The following is a 14,544-nucleotide window of genomic DNA, read 5'->3' as shown; positions in this document are numbered from 1 at the left end:
TGTGTTTCCAATCAATCCCATAAAACTATTGACAGTGAAAGACGACGACATTGATTAATGACTACCCTTTTCATACACAAAAAAGTTTGAAATTTAGCTAAAAATATGAAGAACGTGTAATTGCGCTAGAATGAACCGGCCGCCTGCAAGGGCAGATCAGTCATTTTGACCAATCTTCTCTGCACAAATACATTGCTCAGTGAATGAACCGGTCGTCAACGCAAACCGGAACTTCTACAAACATATATATACACACACGCAAGATAATGAAACGATCATCATGCATACTGAAAATTCTAGAGAGAGAGAGAGAGAGAGAGCAATGGCTGATGCCTTAGTCGGAGCTGAAGTGAGATCAATCTTCATATACCCCATAAAATCGTGTCGTGGAATTTCTGTTTCTCAAGCTCCAATCACTCTCACCGGTACAGTTTTTTCACCCGGCCGGCAACACCCACTTCTTTTAACTTAGTTTTATGTTTTCGTCTTTCTCTTTCTTAGGATTTTCATTTACCTCTTCCTGTCTATTGCATGGTTCTATTCTTGTAATTGTTTCCTTTCCTCAGGATTTTGTTTGTTTATGGTTTGGTGAATCTATTCACACGTAACAATTGGTGTGGCGAAGTAACAAACTGATAAGGTGTTTCTAATTGTATACGCAATTGAGTCTTTCGGTGTGTTTCGATGACAGGATTTCGGTGGGATCGGCAATGGTTGATTGTAAATGGGAAAGGTAGGGCGTATACTCAGCGAGTTGAACCTAAGCTTGCTCTGGTTCGAGTAGAGTTGCCAATGGAGGCGTTCTCGGAAGATTGGGAACCTACTAAGAGCTCGTGTTTAGGTAAAAATCTATCACATTTCAGCTTGCTGACGCTCTTCTTTTCGTGTGTTGATAGACTGCCATATGGAACCCGAAATAGGATTTATTTTGTAAATTTTGGTGTCCCACACTAATATGACACCTAATCTAAAGATATTCTGACCAAGAAAAATTATACAAGAATTTAACCTTACCACTAACACATTGCAGCAACTCTTTAGCTTGGGGCACCAAATTTTTCTGCTACCGTAGTAGCTGTGAGGATAAATAAAAAACCTCAGTTTTCCAAGAGAATTTCTTCAGAAAAAAAAAAGGAAAATTAGAAAATTTATTTATATATAAAAAAAAAAATTCCAAATGGAAAACTGAGACTGGGAAACTACACTTTTCCAAAATTGAACTGAACTCGAAACCTCTTAAAATGAGTTTTCTAAGTTTTCCTTGCTAATTTAGAGATTTGGAAAACAGTATTTACCAAAAAAAATTCTCAAATCGTCTCCATTTCCTTCTCTAACACAAAGTTACAAAAAAAAAAGACAAAAAAATTAAAGCATGTCTCCTTTTTTTAAACATATGTTCAAATTTTCTAGAATAGAAATTAATTTTCTGTATTTCTGACATTTGAACTCATTTTTAAAATTTTCTATAGAAAATGAAAACTAGAGATTTATAGAAAATTATATATAGGAAACTGGAAATCATTTTCCACTACTAAACAACCCCTAATTTCTCTATCAGAGCATGGATTTGATACTTTCTTGGTGTGAAATTGGTTGTCTTAGCATGTAGAGTTTTCACTGCTAAGGTTTTGTCACAGAATGGGCCTTTGTTATTCCTGAGTCTCTACCATGTATCAGATTACCTTAGCTATACATAATTTCAAACAGAACAACTAATTGCTGTTTTTTCTTTGTCTGAAGATTTGATTTGGAATTTTAAGTCTATCGGTAGTATTTCTCCCTTGGCTTGCAATACACGAATCAACAGATTTACATTTCTTTCTAATCTATTAAAAAGTTTCATAATCTTTAAGTTCCAATTAGCATTTAGATGTGAATTATCTGATTCCCAAAACTAAAGCTCAGCCTATTGAACCCAATTCTCTGTTTAATTGAGAATGCCATCAAACTATATGCTCTATTACCATAGTCTTACCATGATATAAGGATCTGGCATAAGGATGCAAACATGAAAAATGACCAATGGAAGTATATACTTTGTCCTTTTTAAAGCTTTATCATGCATTATCCTGCACATCCATTGAGAAGCGACTTGGTGCTGATGGTAATGTATCATTCTAAAGTTTTGTACATGGCCTTAGATATTGGCTTTGGCCTTTATAAAGGCTGTTTTCCCATCAATAACAGTGTGGCAAGCACCAGTATGTGGCTTCTGATACTTTTGCAACACCATCAGGGGTTTGTAAAAGTCACACTTTCCATTGTCCTCTGGGTTTTCAGATTTAAATGAATTGCTTCTTGTTCTTTTGTATTAATTTTTTTTTCCTTATTAAAATATCTTACCATGGAACATAGGTTCATAGATGTTATTTTATTGCGCGTCTTATTGACTTACTGTACAGTTATAAGAGCTCCTGGCATGGATGAGCTAAAGGTACCATTGAGAAGACCTGGTGATATTTCTTGTGGTGTCTCTGTGTGGGAGTGGTCTGGTTCAGCCTTTGATGAGGGGGAAGAAGCATCAAAATGGTTCTCAAATTATCTTGGAAAACCTAGTCAGCTGGTGCGTTTTAATGAAGGTAATGCTCTGTCTAAACAGTAATTATAATCCTTACTAATCATCAAGTGATTGGAAATTCAATTTATAGATAGTTGATTTTGTATATATGTGGGACATATGTTTTTGCTAACAACTAGACAAGTTGATTCAATATGCAATATATTGACAGTAATGCCTTTTTTGCTTTTGTAAAAACCAGCACCCTTGCTTTTCTTTTGAAGAAACGGTCACAAGCATGTAGTAGGAACAAATTTTTGAAAAATCTCTAGGGCACTCTGTTTGCCAGCACCTTTTCCCACTTGAAGGTAACCATATTAATATATTGTTACAGTCCAGAGTAGAAGAGGAGATAAGAAATGGGTAGAAAAAAGAACGAGAGAGAGAGAGAAAGAGAGAGCTCAACCTCTTCCAAATATTCAATTTTTATTCGTTATCAAAAATCATAATTTTAGTGTTGTGCAGAAACTGTTCTTTGTCGTACACATACTGCCTCCTCTCTCTCTCTCTCTCTCTCTCACACACACACACACACACACACGGGTTTTGAGAGACAACCGGAATGCTTCAACTGCTGAAGCTCCTGCAGTGGTTCTGAGCCCATTTTTTCACTGTACTTTTAAGTACTGTTGTGTGTTTCTTAGAGGTTTATGCCCAGAGGAAATAATATTTTGTCTAGAATTCATGTTAAAAGAATTTGATAATTGTTAACGCTAGCTGCTGGTTAGTTAACGTAACTCTCCTTCTCCACCCGAGCTTGAGATATTGTATTCAGAAGTAATCCCTTCAGCACATCGAAGAGGTTATATTCATCTATCTCCATATATAGCTACTACTTTCCGCTGTCATTCCCATAGATTTTCAACATTTATTGATGCAGAATTATTGGAGTGAAGCCTCTTGCCCAAGCCCATCTTCCCCATCTCTTAGCATCAATCCAAGAAGCTTACCTTTCCCAAATCTAATTACTATGTCAGTCCTCAAAGTTAAATGACTAGTGCAATATAATGAACTCTAGCAGTTGGTTTTATTCTTGCAGCATGGTCCGTGCAACTAAAAAAACTAATAAATTAAACTCACTGGTTTGTTTGTTACCCAGCAACTGAGAACAGGGCTGTGGACCCTAATTATGCTTGTGGATACAAAGTTACATTTTCTGATGGGTATCCATTCATGCTACTATCGCAGGTTAGATACATTACAGTGTTGCTTTCAAGTAATTCCTTCCTTTGAATAAAATTTCCTACATGGTACTGACATGTTTATCTTCTACAGAGTTCATTGGATGCTCTGAATAAGCTTCTAAAGGAGCCCATACCTATCAACCGTTTCAGACCCAAGTATACCTCTGGAACATCTCATTGTTTCATTTTAATTTTGTTTCCAGCAGCATGCACAACAAGCTGCTTTATTGCATTAAGTAGGATTCTCAAGGACCTTGTCAATCCAAACCCAGAACAAGGATAGATCTTTCCTTTGGAAATGGAAGTCCTGAGTATGCTTGATGTCTAAGGCATCTTGTTAGCAACAGAAAGTGATTATGAAAAGGAAGCATTGCCATTTTGATAATTAAATAGATATACGTAATTACACATCCTTTTCTGTACTGCAGTTAAGACCTTTCTTCTCTTTTTACCTTATGGTCCTCTTCATACATGTTATCAATTTATGGGTTACTCTTTTTACAGTCTTGGTTAAATTTTGCTTGACCTCTTCACCACCTCTTACCTGAATGTAACAGTATCCTTGTTGGTGGCTGTGAACCATTTTCTGAGGACTTGTGGAAGGAGATTAAGATAAACAAGTTCACATTTCAGGGTGTCAAGCTATGCTCCCGCTGCAAGGTGATTTCCTTGAATAAATGAGAACTGACATTTTCTTTAGCATATTTCTGATACTGTTGGTAGTTGAATGGCAAGCTAGAATTCACATAATGGATCCCACCTGGTGGGATTAATTCTTGATATGTTGTTATAACTCTACTTTTGGTACTATAAGTACATTTGTCTAAACTTCCCGAAATGTCCATTCTCTGGAACCTGGTAGCCTAGTTTTGGTTAATGTGGACTGATCCTTTTTGTTAAGTGAGCTAAGCATGCTACACTCTACTAGAATAAACTGCTTGGCAAGATGTGGCTCTGTGGAATTTCTTACAAATGATTTAAAAGCTTCATTGTTCATAAGAATTTGATCATAATCTTTTCAGGTGCCCACAATTAATCAAGAAACTGCAATTGCTGGCTCTGAGCCAACCAAAACTCTTATGACATTCCGTTCAGATAAAGTTTTGCGGCCAACCAGAAAACACCAGGGCAAGGTGGGATCTAAATCTAGAAATTCACGTACATTATTCTTTCATTCATTCGCAGGAATTAGTAAATTTACATTCTAATTGGTTTGGCAGGTTTACTTTGGACAAAATTTAGTCTGTAAGGACTCCTTTACGGGAGGGAAGGGAAAGATGATCAAGGTAGGAGATCCTGTTCGTGTCGTTGAGATGGTACCGTCCTGCGACGATGCGCCGGCTTGAGCTGTCAACAGTAGCCGTTTGTATGAAATGTTAAGAATAAGAAAACATGTTTTCATGGCAATAAGATAACTTGTAGATATTCTGCTAATTTCTGTGACAATTTATAGCGGCCTTCGCTTAGAGATGCCAACTAGCCAATGTCTGGAGAGGCTGTGGACATTCGGTGAAGTGATGGCAAGGATCAATATATGCTTGCTTGCATAAGCTATTAACAGCTCTTCTGTCACAAGGAATGCGTTCTTCTCTATTTGAAGATGCATTTACATCACTGTATCTGGTCAATCTGAGATTGCCATCTTGGTAGCATAAGGCAAGGTTTTGTAGGCCTCTTGTACCATATGTATATCATGATAGCTTGCATCAAACTAGCAAGTGCATATGCACAGGGAACTATGGCCACTTTCCCCTTGGCCCCCTTCACCTAATTTCCTTTTGAACTTTGCTAAGTGCTAAGAAGCCCTTCCTCTATTCATATAGATTGATTCATTAAGTCTAGGATGGTCGTCCATTACTTAACGAAATCTCTCTCTCTTTTTTTTTTTTTTAATTTTGAATTTGAGATTGATCGTAAATAATAATTTATTGGTATAATCTGTCTATATATTTAGAGTAAAATGATAGTTATTATTTCATTATTAAGAATATAAATGATAGCATCATAATTTTAAAATTTTTATTACTTTATTTTTGAAAAAAATAATAAAAATAAAAAATATTATAACATGATGATGCTAATTATGTTTGATTTTTCATGTATAATAAGGAAATATTTGTTAAAATAAGTAAAATAAAGTTATATCAATATAAAATTAAAATATTTTTCGGATCAAGATATGAAACAGTTAAGAGAATCATTTTAAAGTTTTTGAAATACATTGGAAGATATATGTTTTATTTTTTTTATATGTAAAATTTAAAATATATTTATCTACAAGAAAAAAGATAATCATATATGAAAAATATTAATAAAAAGTTACATAATTTTTTTTTTAAAGGTTGATAAATAAATTTAATAAATATATTAAAAATAATAAAAATTTAAAATATTTTTTATATATTACTTTTATAGCGTAGAATAGAATTATTTGAATTTAGAATTTAAATGGACTTTTGAAATAAATAAATACTTTTCAACAAATATTTACGTCCGATGAGGTGGACCAATAGGAAGCGCTTCTTTAATTGTCAGCATCCGCGTCGGAGCAAATCACAACCGTCAAATCCATCACTGATCTCTGCCGTGGGATTTCGTTCTGACCAGTAAAGTTGAAACTCTATCCAAATCACATCTACTTAACCTTCAACACACGCGTGCTATAAATTACGTCAAACCACAGTTCTCATCCCCCGTGCTCGGGAGAGGAATTGCTTTTGCTGTTTGTTTCTTGGGAAAATTGTTCTCCCTTTCTTGCTCGGATTTACGCCAAACATAGCCGGGTATGGATCTTCTTCTCGTTGATTTATTCTGTATATAGATTTGATCTTCAATTTTTCAATTCTTTTTTCTATATGGAGTTAAAAAGATATTGTATTTTTCTTTGGTGTACGTCTAGCGTTAGGGTTTTGTGTATCGGCTTGAGCAGCTTTGAATATGAGTTCTGGAAACCCTAGCACTTCGAGATTTTAGATTGTTAGGATTTTCTATTGGACTTTTAGGGTAAAATCAGGGGGAAATGGTTTATACATGATTAATTGATTGATTGGTGGCTTATGTGGTATTGGATTTTGTCAGATGGCTCGTACGAAGCAAACCGCTCGCAAATCCACCGGGGGCAAGGCTCCAAGAAAGCAGCTTGCCACCAAGGTTCGTTCTATTTTTGTTTCTTGATAGTTGAATGCATTGCTCGGTATTCTCTAATTAGGTTCTATTGTTCGTTATTGTTTCTACTTTTGATGATTGGTGTCCTCAGGCTGCTCGCAAATCTGCCCCAACTACTGGGGGGGTGAAGAAGCCTCACAGATACCGACCTGGAACCGTTGCTCTACGGTTTGTGATGCTGCCTCCGTTTGTTGTGCATTGAATTTGATTCTGGGTGTTCAACTAGTTTCTGAATTTTTGTGATGTGCAATGCAGTGAAATTCGCAAGTACCAGAAGAGTACTGAACTCCTGATAAGGAAGCTTCCATTTCAGAGGCTTGTTCGTGAGATTGCTCAGGACTTTAAGGTTATCTTTTTTCCCTTTTTTGGGCTATCAACACACTAGTCAGATTAAGGCTTGTTGCTGTTGGGTTAACAACACACAAAGTTTTATGGTCCCTCGTCTTCAAAGTTCAAATTTAGTAAGCATAATCAACCTGCACAGGTTGATGAGGGGAGGACGCTGGAGCTTTAATTGTAGAATTTTTGGCGTCTGAAGTTGGAATGGTAGCTTTGTGTTGGCTGAGAAATTGGGTTTGTGGTGTTCTTTGTCAACCCCCTCCTCCCCTCAGAACCACCACATGGCAAACCTTAGTCCCAATAAGTGAGTGTTAAATTTGACGAGCTTTACACTAACTGCCAGTTACGTAATGCTCCCTCCTTTATGTGGGGTTTACACTGGCTCTAAATGGTATACATGGGAGTAGCAGCGGATAGCCAAAGGGATTCCCTTTTCATCAGTTTGCTTCATTAGTGAACCAAAATATTTCAGAACTATATGCTTCTCCTAATAAAATTTGGGTTTGATGTGTTAGGGAAAAAAAAACTGCATTTCAAGATTATTATGTTGGAATTGCCTGTGGGGTAACTGATTAGAAATTACTTGAGAAATGTTATTTGGCTGCAGACTGACCTGAGGTTCCAGAGCCATGCAGTCCTGGCACTACAGGAGGCAGCTGAGGCGTACCTTGTGGGGTTATTTGAAGATACCAATCTCTGTGCAATTCATGCAAAGCGTGTCACTATCATGCCTAAAGACATTCAGCTCGCAAGGAGAATTAGGGGTGAGAGGGCTTAGTTTCTCATGGATATTGATTCCCTGATCGGCCAAGTTAATAGTTCTTAGTGATAGAAACTCAAGAAGCTTTAAGCATTTCTCTTTGTTAAAAACAGAGGTTTCTTTTTTTTTTTTCCCCTGGATGACTGGTAGAAACTACAAGTTCGATGCAATGGTTACCGATTTAGATGTAGAGTATTGTGAGCCTTGAGAAGTTCTACGCTGGACTTGGTCCACCGTCTTACTAGTGCAGCGGGCGGGGGGGAGGGGGCATGCCACGTGTCTTGTGGCAGACTCTCTCTCTCTCTCTCTCTAAGGCTGGGAAAAAAATTTATTAGGACTTGTTTAGCGTTGGATTGGAAGCATAAAAAAAATAATGTTATTTATTTAAATTAAAAATGAATTTTTAATTTAAATAAATAGTATTACTCGCATCAAAAAGGCTTTATAAGTAACCGAAAGGAGGATGCTCTCTTTCTCCGTCCATGTTGTGGAATTTTATTATTATGTAATATTTTATGTATCTTAAAATATTAGAGAAAAACAAGATGAAATCTATAATATTATTATGTTAATAAATTTTTATCTAAAATTATTATTTTAATTGAATATATATTTACTGAAAGTTTGATATTATATTCACTTTTTAATATTTTTTATATTCTCAACTTTCAATTAACTTAAAATGTAACAAAACTTTATTTAATGTTGATCTAAAATTAAAAAATCTACTTAAAATTAAAATCTTGATTCTTTTTTATTATGAAACTGTCTCAATTAATAATTCTGAAATAAAATTTTAAATTTACATATTATTTATGTGTATGTTTACAATCTCTTAAGATTATTTTATAATTTTTTTATAACAACTCAGTAAAAAACATCAATATATGTTAAAATTGATTTATTAATACAATGAAAGTTTTATATATACAATAAAATATAGGATAATCTTAAGTATCAATATAATCAAAATATTACATATACAATTGAAAATTTGTATTTTTAATTAATTTAATAATTAAAATTTTATATTTTTAAGCATAGCATTCAAAATCTTGCTTATATAATTGAAATTTTAGTTATACACAATCAAATATAAAATATCATTTATATATAAAGAATGACAAATTAGCCAAATTAGGGATGCAATTAAGGATGAAAAGAGAGGAGAAAGAGATATCAAAGAAGATGTTGGAGACATCAAAGAAAATGCCAAAGAGAGTGTGAGTTGAGAAGTCCTAGGCTCGTTTTTAGATTATTTTTAATTTTTATTTTTTTAAAATAGTAAAAATATATTTATTTTATTGTTTTCAAAATATATTTTTAAAAATAAGAAAAAAATTTATAAAAAAAACTCAAAACAACAAAAAATTATTTTGATTGTTTTCAGTCTAAACAATCAAAACATGGAAAAAATGAGATAATTTATTTATTTATTTATTCATATTTTATTTTTATAACAAAAAATATGTTACAACATTCACCTTTTAAAATGTATATATTTCTTAATAATATATTAATATTAAATAATTTTAATTTATTAAATAATTAAATTTATTAAATAAAATATTATTAAGAAATTATTCTCAAAATTTCAAGCATAATTACGTGTCTATGTCTCTTTCACCGTCTCTCCCTCAAATCCATCGTCGCTAAGAGAATCGGTCGTCGGCCCCCTCCGCTTGCCCGACTAACCCGACGAGCACCGCTTTCATGCCCCCCACCGCCGCGAGCACCTCCCGCCATCGCCCCCCCTACCGCGAGCATTGTCCGCCATGCCTTTCCCTCTGTCGCTCGCACCGTCCGACCCCACTCACCGTCGCCCGCCCCCACACTACCTCTCAAACCACCATCGACCCCCCACCAGCCGCTCGCATCGTTCGGCCCCATCAATGTGGAAATTACTAGGTCTTCTAGTTTTAGTTCTAGACGAGTCTTTTACAGGAAACCCATCAAGGTGGTGGACGGAAACCCTGGGAAAACGACGTCTTTGTTCTGGTTCCCATTGGGTTCCCTCTGGACGTGTTCGACGGCGACCCCTTTGGACTGCTAAGTAAGAAGAAATTTAGGACTCTTGCTGTTGAATTCGATACATTTATAGATGATGAATTTGGTGATGTGAATGGAAACCATGTTGGAGTTGATGTCAATAGTGTAGTTTTGGTTAAAGTGGGCAACGCTTCTTCTATCAATTTGGTTCTGAATAGTGGTGAGAAATTCCAATCTTGGATCGATTACGAGGCGGGTTCAAAGCGGCTAGAGATTAGGCTAGCTAAATTAGGGGGAATGAAGCCCATCGATCCTTTGGTTTCTTGCTCAATTGATTTGTCTAGGATGTGGAAGGAAGATGAGGCGTTTATAGGTTTAAGCTCGTCAAATGGGAATTCATCCCAGAGCTGTAATGTGCATTCATGGAGCTTTGAGCTTAAGGTTGTGCCCCACTAGATGCATTCGCAACCTCTGGATCCCAAGGCTTTCTCGAAGAAGATGAAGGCCTTGCCCCTGCCTAAGAGGTGCAACTGCCTATCGAGAGTCCTGGCTGCGCTGATCTTCGAGACTAGATGTGGGGTTTTGGGGCTATTTGTTGTAATGTTTATATGGACCGTGTTTGGGAATAGGTTGCTCGTGGTGCCAGAGGAGTATTCGCCGAAGCCCGCCCCCACACCGCCTCTTGGACCGCCATGAAAATACAGAACAAAAGAAAAGAAAGTTTAAGTCTACATTCTCTTTTCCTTTCATTAGTGATTAGTGGATGAAAAATCTCTACTTAACTAGGTAAAATTATTCACTAGTCTTTAGGTGTTTACTATTTTGGTTGAACAAATACTTTAAGGTCCAGAGTTGATCAGCTAAAGTATCAAGTTCTTGCTTGATTACATGGATTTAGATTCAATCTAAATTTGTGATTCAGTTGAATTAAAGAACGTTACTTTAACTTAGAAATTATTTGTTGAAGTCTCTTGATGGTTGTGCAATTAGAACTTATTGTTTGTTTGTGCTTGATATATGGAAGTTCTGAGTGTTCCTAGTGATGTAACTTTATTACCATATTTTCATTTGCAGGCCACGATCAAAACAGACAATGAAAATGACTATAATTATTGTGTCTATGACTCGGATATTGCAACCGGGTATGGTGTTGGTGCGTTCTTGTTCCTCATGGTAAGTTAAGTCCTTGTAATGGTGGCAAGGAAATGCTTCTATTGTGGGAAGGCTTTGAGACCTGTAGGTGCAAGGGCGTGGGCAATTATTTTCTTCATAATCTGCTGGTACGTTCCCACATTGACATGGATACCCGGGATATGAACTACGAAACACTTCAATAGGTTTCTATATGTAAGAGTTGAATCTCTTATGTGCAGGTTAGAATTGCTTTGAAAGAAACCTACATTTTGGCAAATTATGTTTGAAATGTGGGTTCAATATGTATCTACCTGAAAACAATTCTTAAACGTACAATGTACCAATCACAGGTTGTTCTTCCTAATTGCGGAGGCATGCTTTCTTGCTGGTTCAGTGAGGAATGCTCATCTTACCAGGTACCGCGAAGCTTTTGGGGGAGACTTTCTCTCTTGCGATTGATATTTTACTCTTGGATAATAAAATAGTGGTTTTGATAATGACTATATGAAAATCAATCTCTACTATATGGATTTTGTGGATGAGAAAATGAATTTTTAATATATGAGTTTTGAAGCAAGGTATGAAAACCTATAGAAGAAATATTGAGTATGATTGAGTGTGATTTGTTTCAAAATATATATTTGATAATCTCAACTTGCTTTCAAAAGAATTGAAATGAGGATTTGTTAAGTTTTCATTTTTTCAAAATGGATAGTCGACTATGTGGTTTAATGCTGTTGACTATGCCTCAAAATAGTCGACTATGTTTTAAGGATAGTCGACTATGCATAAGGATAGTCGACTATGCTGAATTGATCTGTCAACTATCGGGTAAGGATAGTCGACTATGGCTTTTCATCTATCGACTATTTTTGTTCATAAAATTCAAAATCCTCTTCATATTTTTGCATCTGTCGACTATGTTTATGTGTCTGTCGACTATGAAAAATTTGTGTTAGAAGATAGTCGACTATGCTTTCTTGTCTGACGACTATGTTTTGTTTTTCTTGTAAAAATAGTCAACTATGCATTTTCTTCTGTCAACTATATCTTTTGCAGAAACTTATAACAGCTAGTTTTTGGCTCATTTAATGCTCGCCCAACCACCACAACGGTCGGATTTTTGGATCTATCTACCATCTACTATAAATATGGGTTGGGAGAACCGATTGAAGGTTGTTGGAAAACATTTAATATATTCAACCACCGAGCTTTCATTTTTACATCGAGCGATCAATATCTTCTCTCATTGTATTTACATTTCTAAGGCTTTGTATACACCGTTACATTCATTGTAAGCCTAAATTTATCAATTGGAGAGAGCTTGTAACTAACAGTCTGTACTCTTAGACTCTTATTTTCACGATTACTGTAATTGTCCTAGCGTAAGCTAGAGGGCCCATTATATTGGGAGGTTTGTAAGTTTTTTCCTAGTCACGGACTAGAGGACCTACTCGGGTTGAGTAGGGGGTTGATAGTGAATTTGCTTGAAAATCCTTAGTGGGTAGCTAAGGTAGTGGACTAGGCTTGGAAAGCCGAACCACTATAAATCTTTTGTCTTCTGTGCTTCCTGTTTTTATTTGTTCATGTTAGCATTTTTATCCCTACTTAATTCATTCATCAGATTTCATATTTACTTTTCACAAGACAAGATTGTTTTTACACGGTTGATATCTTTGTTTCTCAAAAGAATTTTTTTTATATAACCAATTCACCCCCCTCTTGGTGTGTGCCATAGCACCTCCCGTTCTAACAATTGGTATCAGAGCCTAACTCCTTAATTCAAGGTCTAACAACCTAAGGAGAGATCCATAGCTCTTAAGGAAGGTTATCCTATTAATGTGGCACCTTATTTTGATGGCTCATTCTATGATTTTTGGAGAAAAAGAATTTGTGTATTCATGACATCCATTGATTGTTATCTGTGGTATATTGTGAAAAGGGGTTTTGTTTTAAAACCAAAGATGGAATGGGATGATCATGATAAAATGTATTTTTCTTTAAATATTAGAGCTATGCATATTTTATAGCATGCCCTAAGTGATGATATTTATGTTAAAATTTCTAAGTGCTCTAGTGCTAAAGAGATATTGAGTACTCTTGATTCATTGTATCTCTCTGACAAATCTTGTGAGCATGTTGATGAAAATTTACAGGTTAAAAATCCATTGAATCATCAACAAATAGAGGAGAAAGAAAGTTCTGATACCTCTAGTGAAGAATGCTCAAACATGTGCCTCATGTTAAATGAAGAAGAGGAGGTAACCTCGACTTCTACTGTCGATTTTGATGATTGTGGTGATAGTGAAAATGATCATGAGTCTAGTTCTTTGAATGCTAAAAATAATGACCATGATCCTTTTACAAATAAAGGGTTGTTGAATGCTTTAAATGAATTATATGTCAATTTTGAAAAACTTTGCTCAAAGAACAAATCTCGTCAAAAGAAATTAGATTTATTATCAAATGAATTGGAAGTTTTGAGATCAAAGAATGAATATTTGCTTGCTTCCAATAAAGAATTTTCGAAGAAAATTTTTTTGGAAGAGTTTGAATTGAAATCCTCGAACAGTGCATTAAATGAGAAATCCATTTTAAAAGAAGATATTTCAAATTCTTGTGATCATAACAAAGGTGTTCAAAACTTTCATAGTCAAGGAGCTAATGTCAAAAGCTCATCTTGTCACACCTCTCATGATGTTAAGTGTTTTTACTGTTGCAAGAAAGGCCACATTGCATTTTGTTGTCCTTTTAAAAGGAAATCATCTAGTGGTCCTAATTTGAAATGGATTCCTAAGGGAACTAAGCTGTCTAATATTTCTCATATTAAACCCCAAGAATCCAAGCATGTTTTGATACCTAAAAAATCTCATTTTAAGATGAATGTGCATAAGGACAAGAAGCAAACAATTTTCATAAAAAGGAAACAAAAATCTTTTGCTTCACATCCTAGCTATTGGTATCATTTTAGAGACAAAGGTTTTGTAAGAAATAACCCACATAAGCTTAAACAAATTTGGGTTCCTAAAGAGAAGCTCTATGCTAACAATGGTGAACCCAAAGTGGCTTGGGCACCAAAGGCTTGTGGATAGTCATTTTTACAGGTTGCTTGTCATCTAAATGAATCTCAAAGTAAAATTTGTATGGATGTATCAAGCATGAAGAGAAAAAGGGGATGAAGGAGAAAATCAACTCCAATAGATTCTCATTTTATCAACCAAGAGTAAGAGATATTTAAATTTCATCCTTGGTGGTATATTTCTTTCCCTAAACTCTCCGTGTTTATAAGTTTTGATGATCTTGAGTTATAAGTTTGCCTCTATGATTTTGTTGAAGATCTTAATTAATAAAGGAGAATTGTAGTGTTGTGATATATGCTTATGAGTAAAGGCAAAATGAAGTTTATTGATATATGC

General features: G+C 35.2%; 3 protein-coding genes and 1 long non-coding RNA gene across 4 annotated transcripts; all 4 read left to right on the top strand.

Annotated features, from left to right (window-relative positions):
• Nucleotides 1-262: 262 nt before the first annotated feature.
• Nucleotides 263-5,582, top strand: LOC127807551 (uncharacterized). The gene is made up of 8 exons (XM_052345495.1): nucleotides 263-425; nucleotides 692-841; nucleotides 2,403-2,579; nucleotides 3,657-3,745; nucleotides 3,833-3,897; nucleotides 4,299-4,401; nucleotides 4,764-4,874; nucleotides 4,962-5,582. Exons 1-8 carry the CDS (start codon nucleotides 281-283, stop codon nucleotides 5,085-5,087), a joined length of 966 nt encoding a protein of 321 aa, XP_052201455.1. The 5' UTR covers nucleotides 263-280; the 3' UTR covers nucleotides 5,088-5,582.
• Nucleotides 5,583-6,360: 778 nt separating this feature from the next.
• LOC127808962 (histone H3.3) lies at nucleotides 6,361-8,195 on the top strand. Its single transcript, XM_052347716.1, has 5 exons — nucleotides 6,361-6,524; nucleotides 6,820-6,891; nucleotides 6,998-7,074; nucleotides 7,162-7,252; nucleotides 7,853-8,195. Exons 2-5 carry the CDS (start codon nucleotides 6,820-6,822, stop codon nucleotides 8,021-8,023), a joined length of 411 nt encoding a protein of 136 aa, XP_052203676.1. The 5' UTR covers nucleotides 6,361-6,524; the 3' UTR covers nucleotides 8,024-8,195.
• Nucleotides 8,196-9,160: 965 nt separating this feature from the next.
• LOC127808611 (L-type lectin-domain containing receptor kinase VIII.2-like) lies at nucleotides 9,161-10,450 on the top strand. Its single transcript, XM_052347182.1, has 2 exons — nucleotides 9,161-9,226; nucleotides 9,950-10,450. The coding sequence occupies exons 1-2, from the start codon at nucleotides 9,161-9,163 to the stop codon at nucleotides 10,448-10,450; spliced, it is 567 nt and encodes a 188-aa protein (XP_052203142.1).
• A 624-nt stretch (nucleotides 10,451-11,074) lies between these two features.
• Nucleotides 11,075-12,663, top strand: LOC127808276 (uncharacterized). Its single transcript, XR_008024903.1, has 3 exons — nucleotides 11,075-11,367; nucleotides 11,479-11,544; nucleotides 12,188-12,663. It is a non-coding gene; the product is annotated as an uncharacterized LOC127808276 (long non-coding RNA).
• Nucleotides 12,664-14,544: the final 1,881 nt, after the last annotated feature.

The sequence above is a fragment of the Diospyros lotus genome, chromosome 8, assembly GCF_014633365.1.
Source record: "Diospyros lotus cultivar Yz01 chromosome 8, ASM1463336v1, whole genome shotgun sequence".
Taxonomy (NCBI): Eukaryota; Viridiplantae; Streptophyta; class Magnoliopsida; order Ericales; family Ebenaceae; genus Diospyros; species Diospyros lotus.
Note: the sequence above shows the minus strand (reverse complement) of the source record. Positions and strands in the feature narration are given on the sequence as shown.

Bases quoted from the DNA above. Each gene is read 5' to 3' on its own strand.
- LOC127807551 (XM_052345495.1), top strand. From the start codon at position 281: ATGCATACTGAAAATTCTAGAGAGAGAGAGAGAGAGAGAGCAATGGCT. The intron at 426-691 runs GTACAGTTTTTT...TTTCGATGACAG, and splicing joins AGCTCCAATCACTCTCACCG to GATTTCGGTGGGATCGGCAA. The intron at 3,898-4,298 runs GTATACCTCTGG...TGAATGTAACAG, and splicing joins ATCAACCGTTTCAGACCCAA to TATCCTTGTTGGTGGCTGTG.
- LOC127808962 (XM_052347716.1), top strand. From the start codon at position 6,820: ATGGCTCGTACGAAGCAAACCGCTCGCAAATCCACCGGGGGCAAGGCT. The intron at 6,892-6,997 runs GTTCGTTCTATT...TGGTGTCCTCAG, and splicing joins GAAAGCAGCTTGCCACCAAG to GCTGCTCGCAAATCTGCCCC. The intron at 7,253-7,852 runs GTTATCTTTTTT...ATTTGGCTGCAG, and splicing joins AGATTGCTCAGGACTTTAAG to ACTGACCTGAGGTTCCAGAG.
- LOC127808611 (XM_052347182.1), top strand. From the start codon at position 9,161: ATGAAAAGAGAGGAGAAAGAGATATCAAAGAAGATGTTGGAGACATCA. The intron at 9,227-9,949 runs GTGTGAGTTGAG...AGTCTTTTACAG, and splicing joins CAAAGAAAATGCCAAAGAGA to GAAACCCATCAAGGTGGTGG.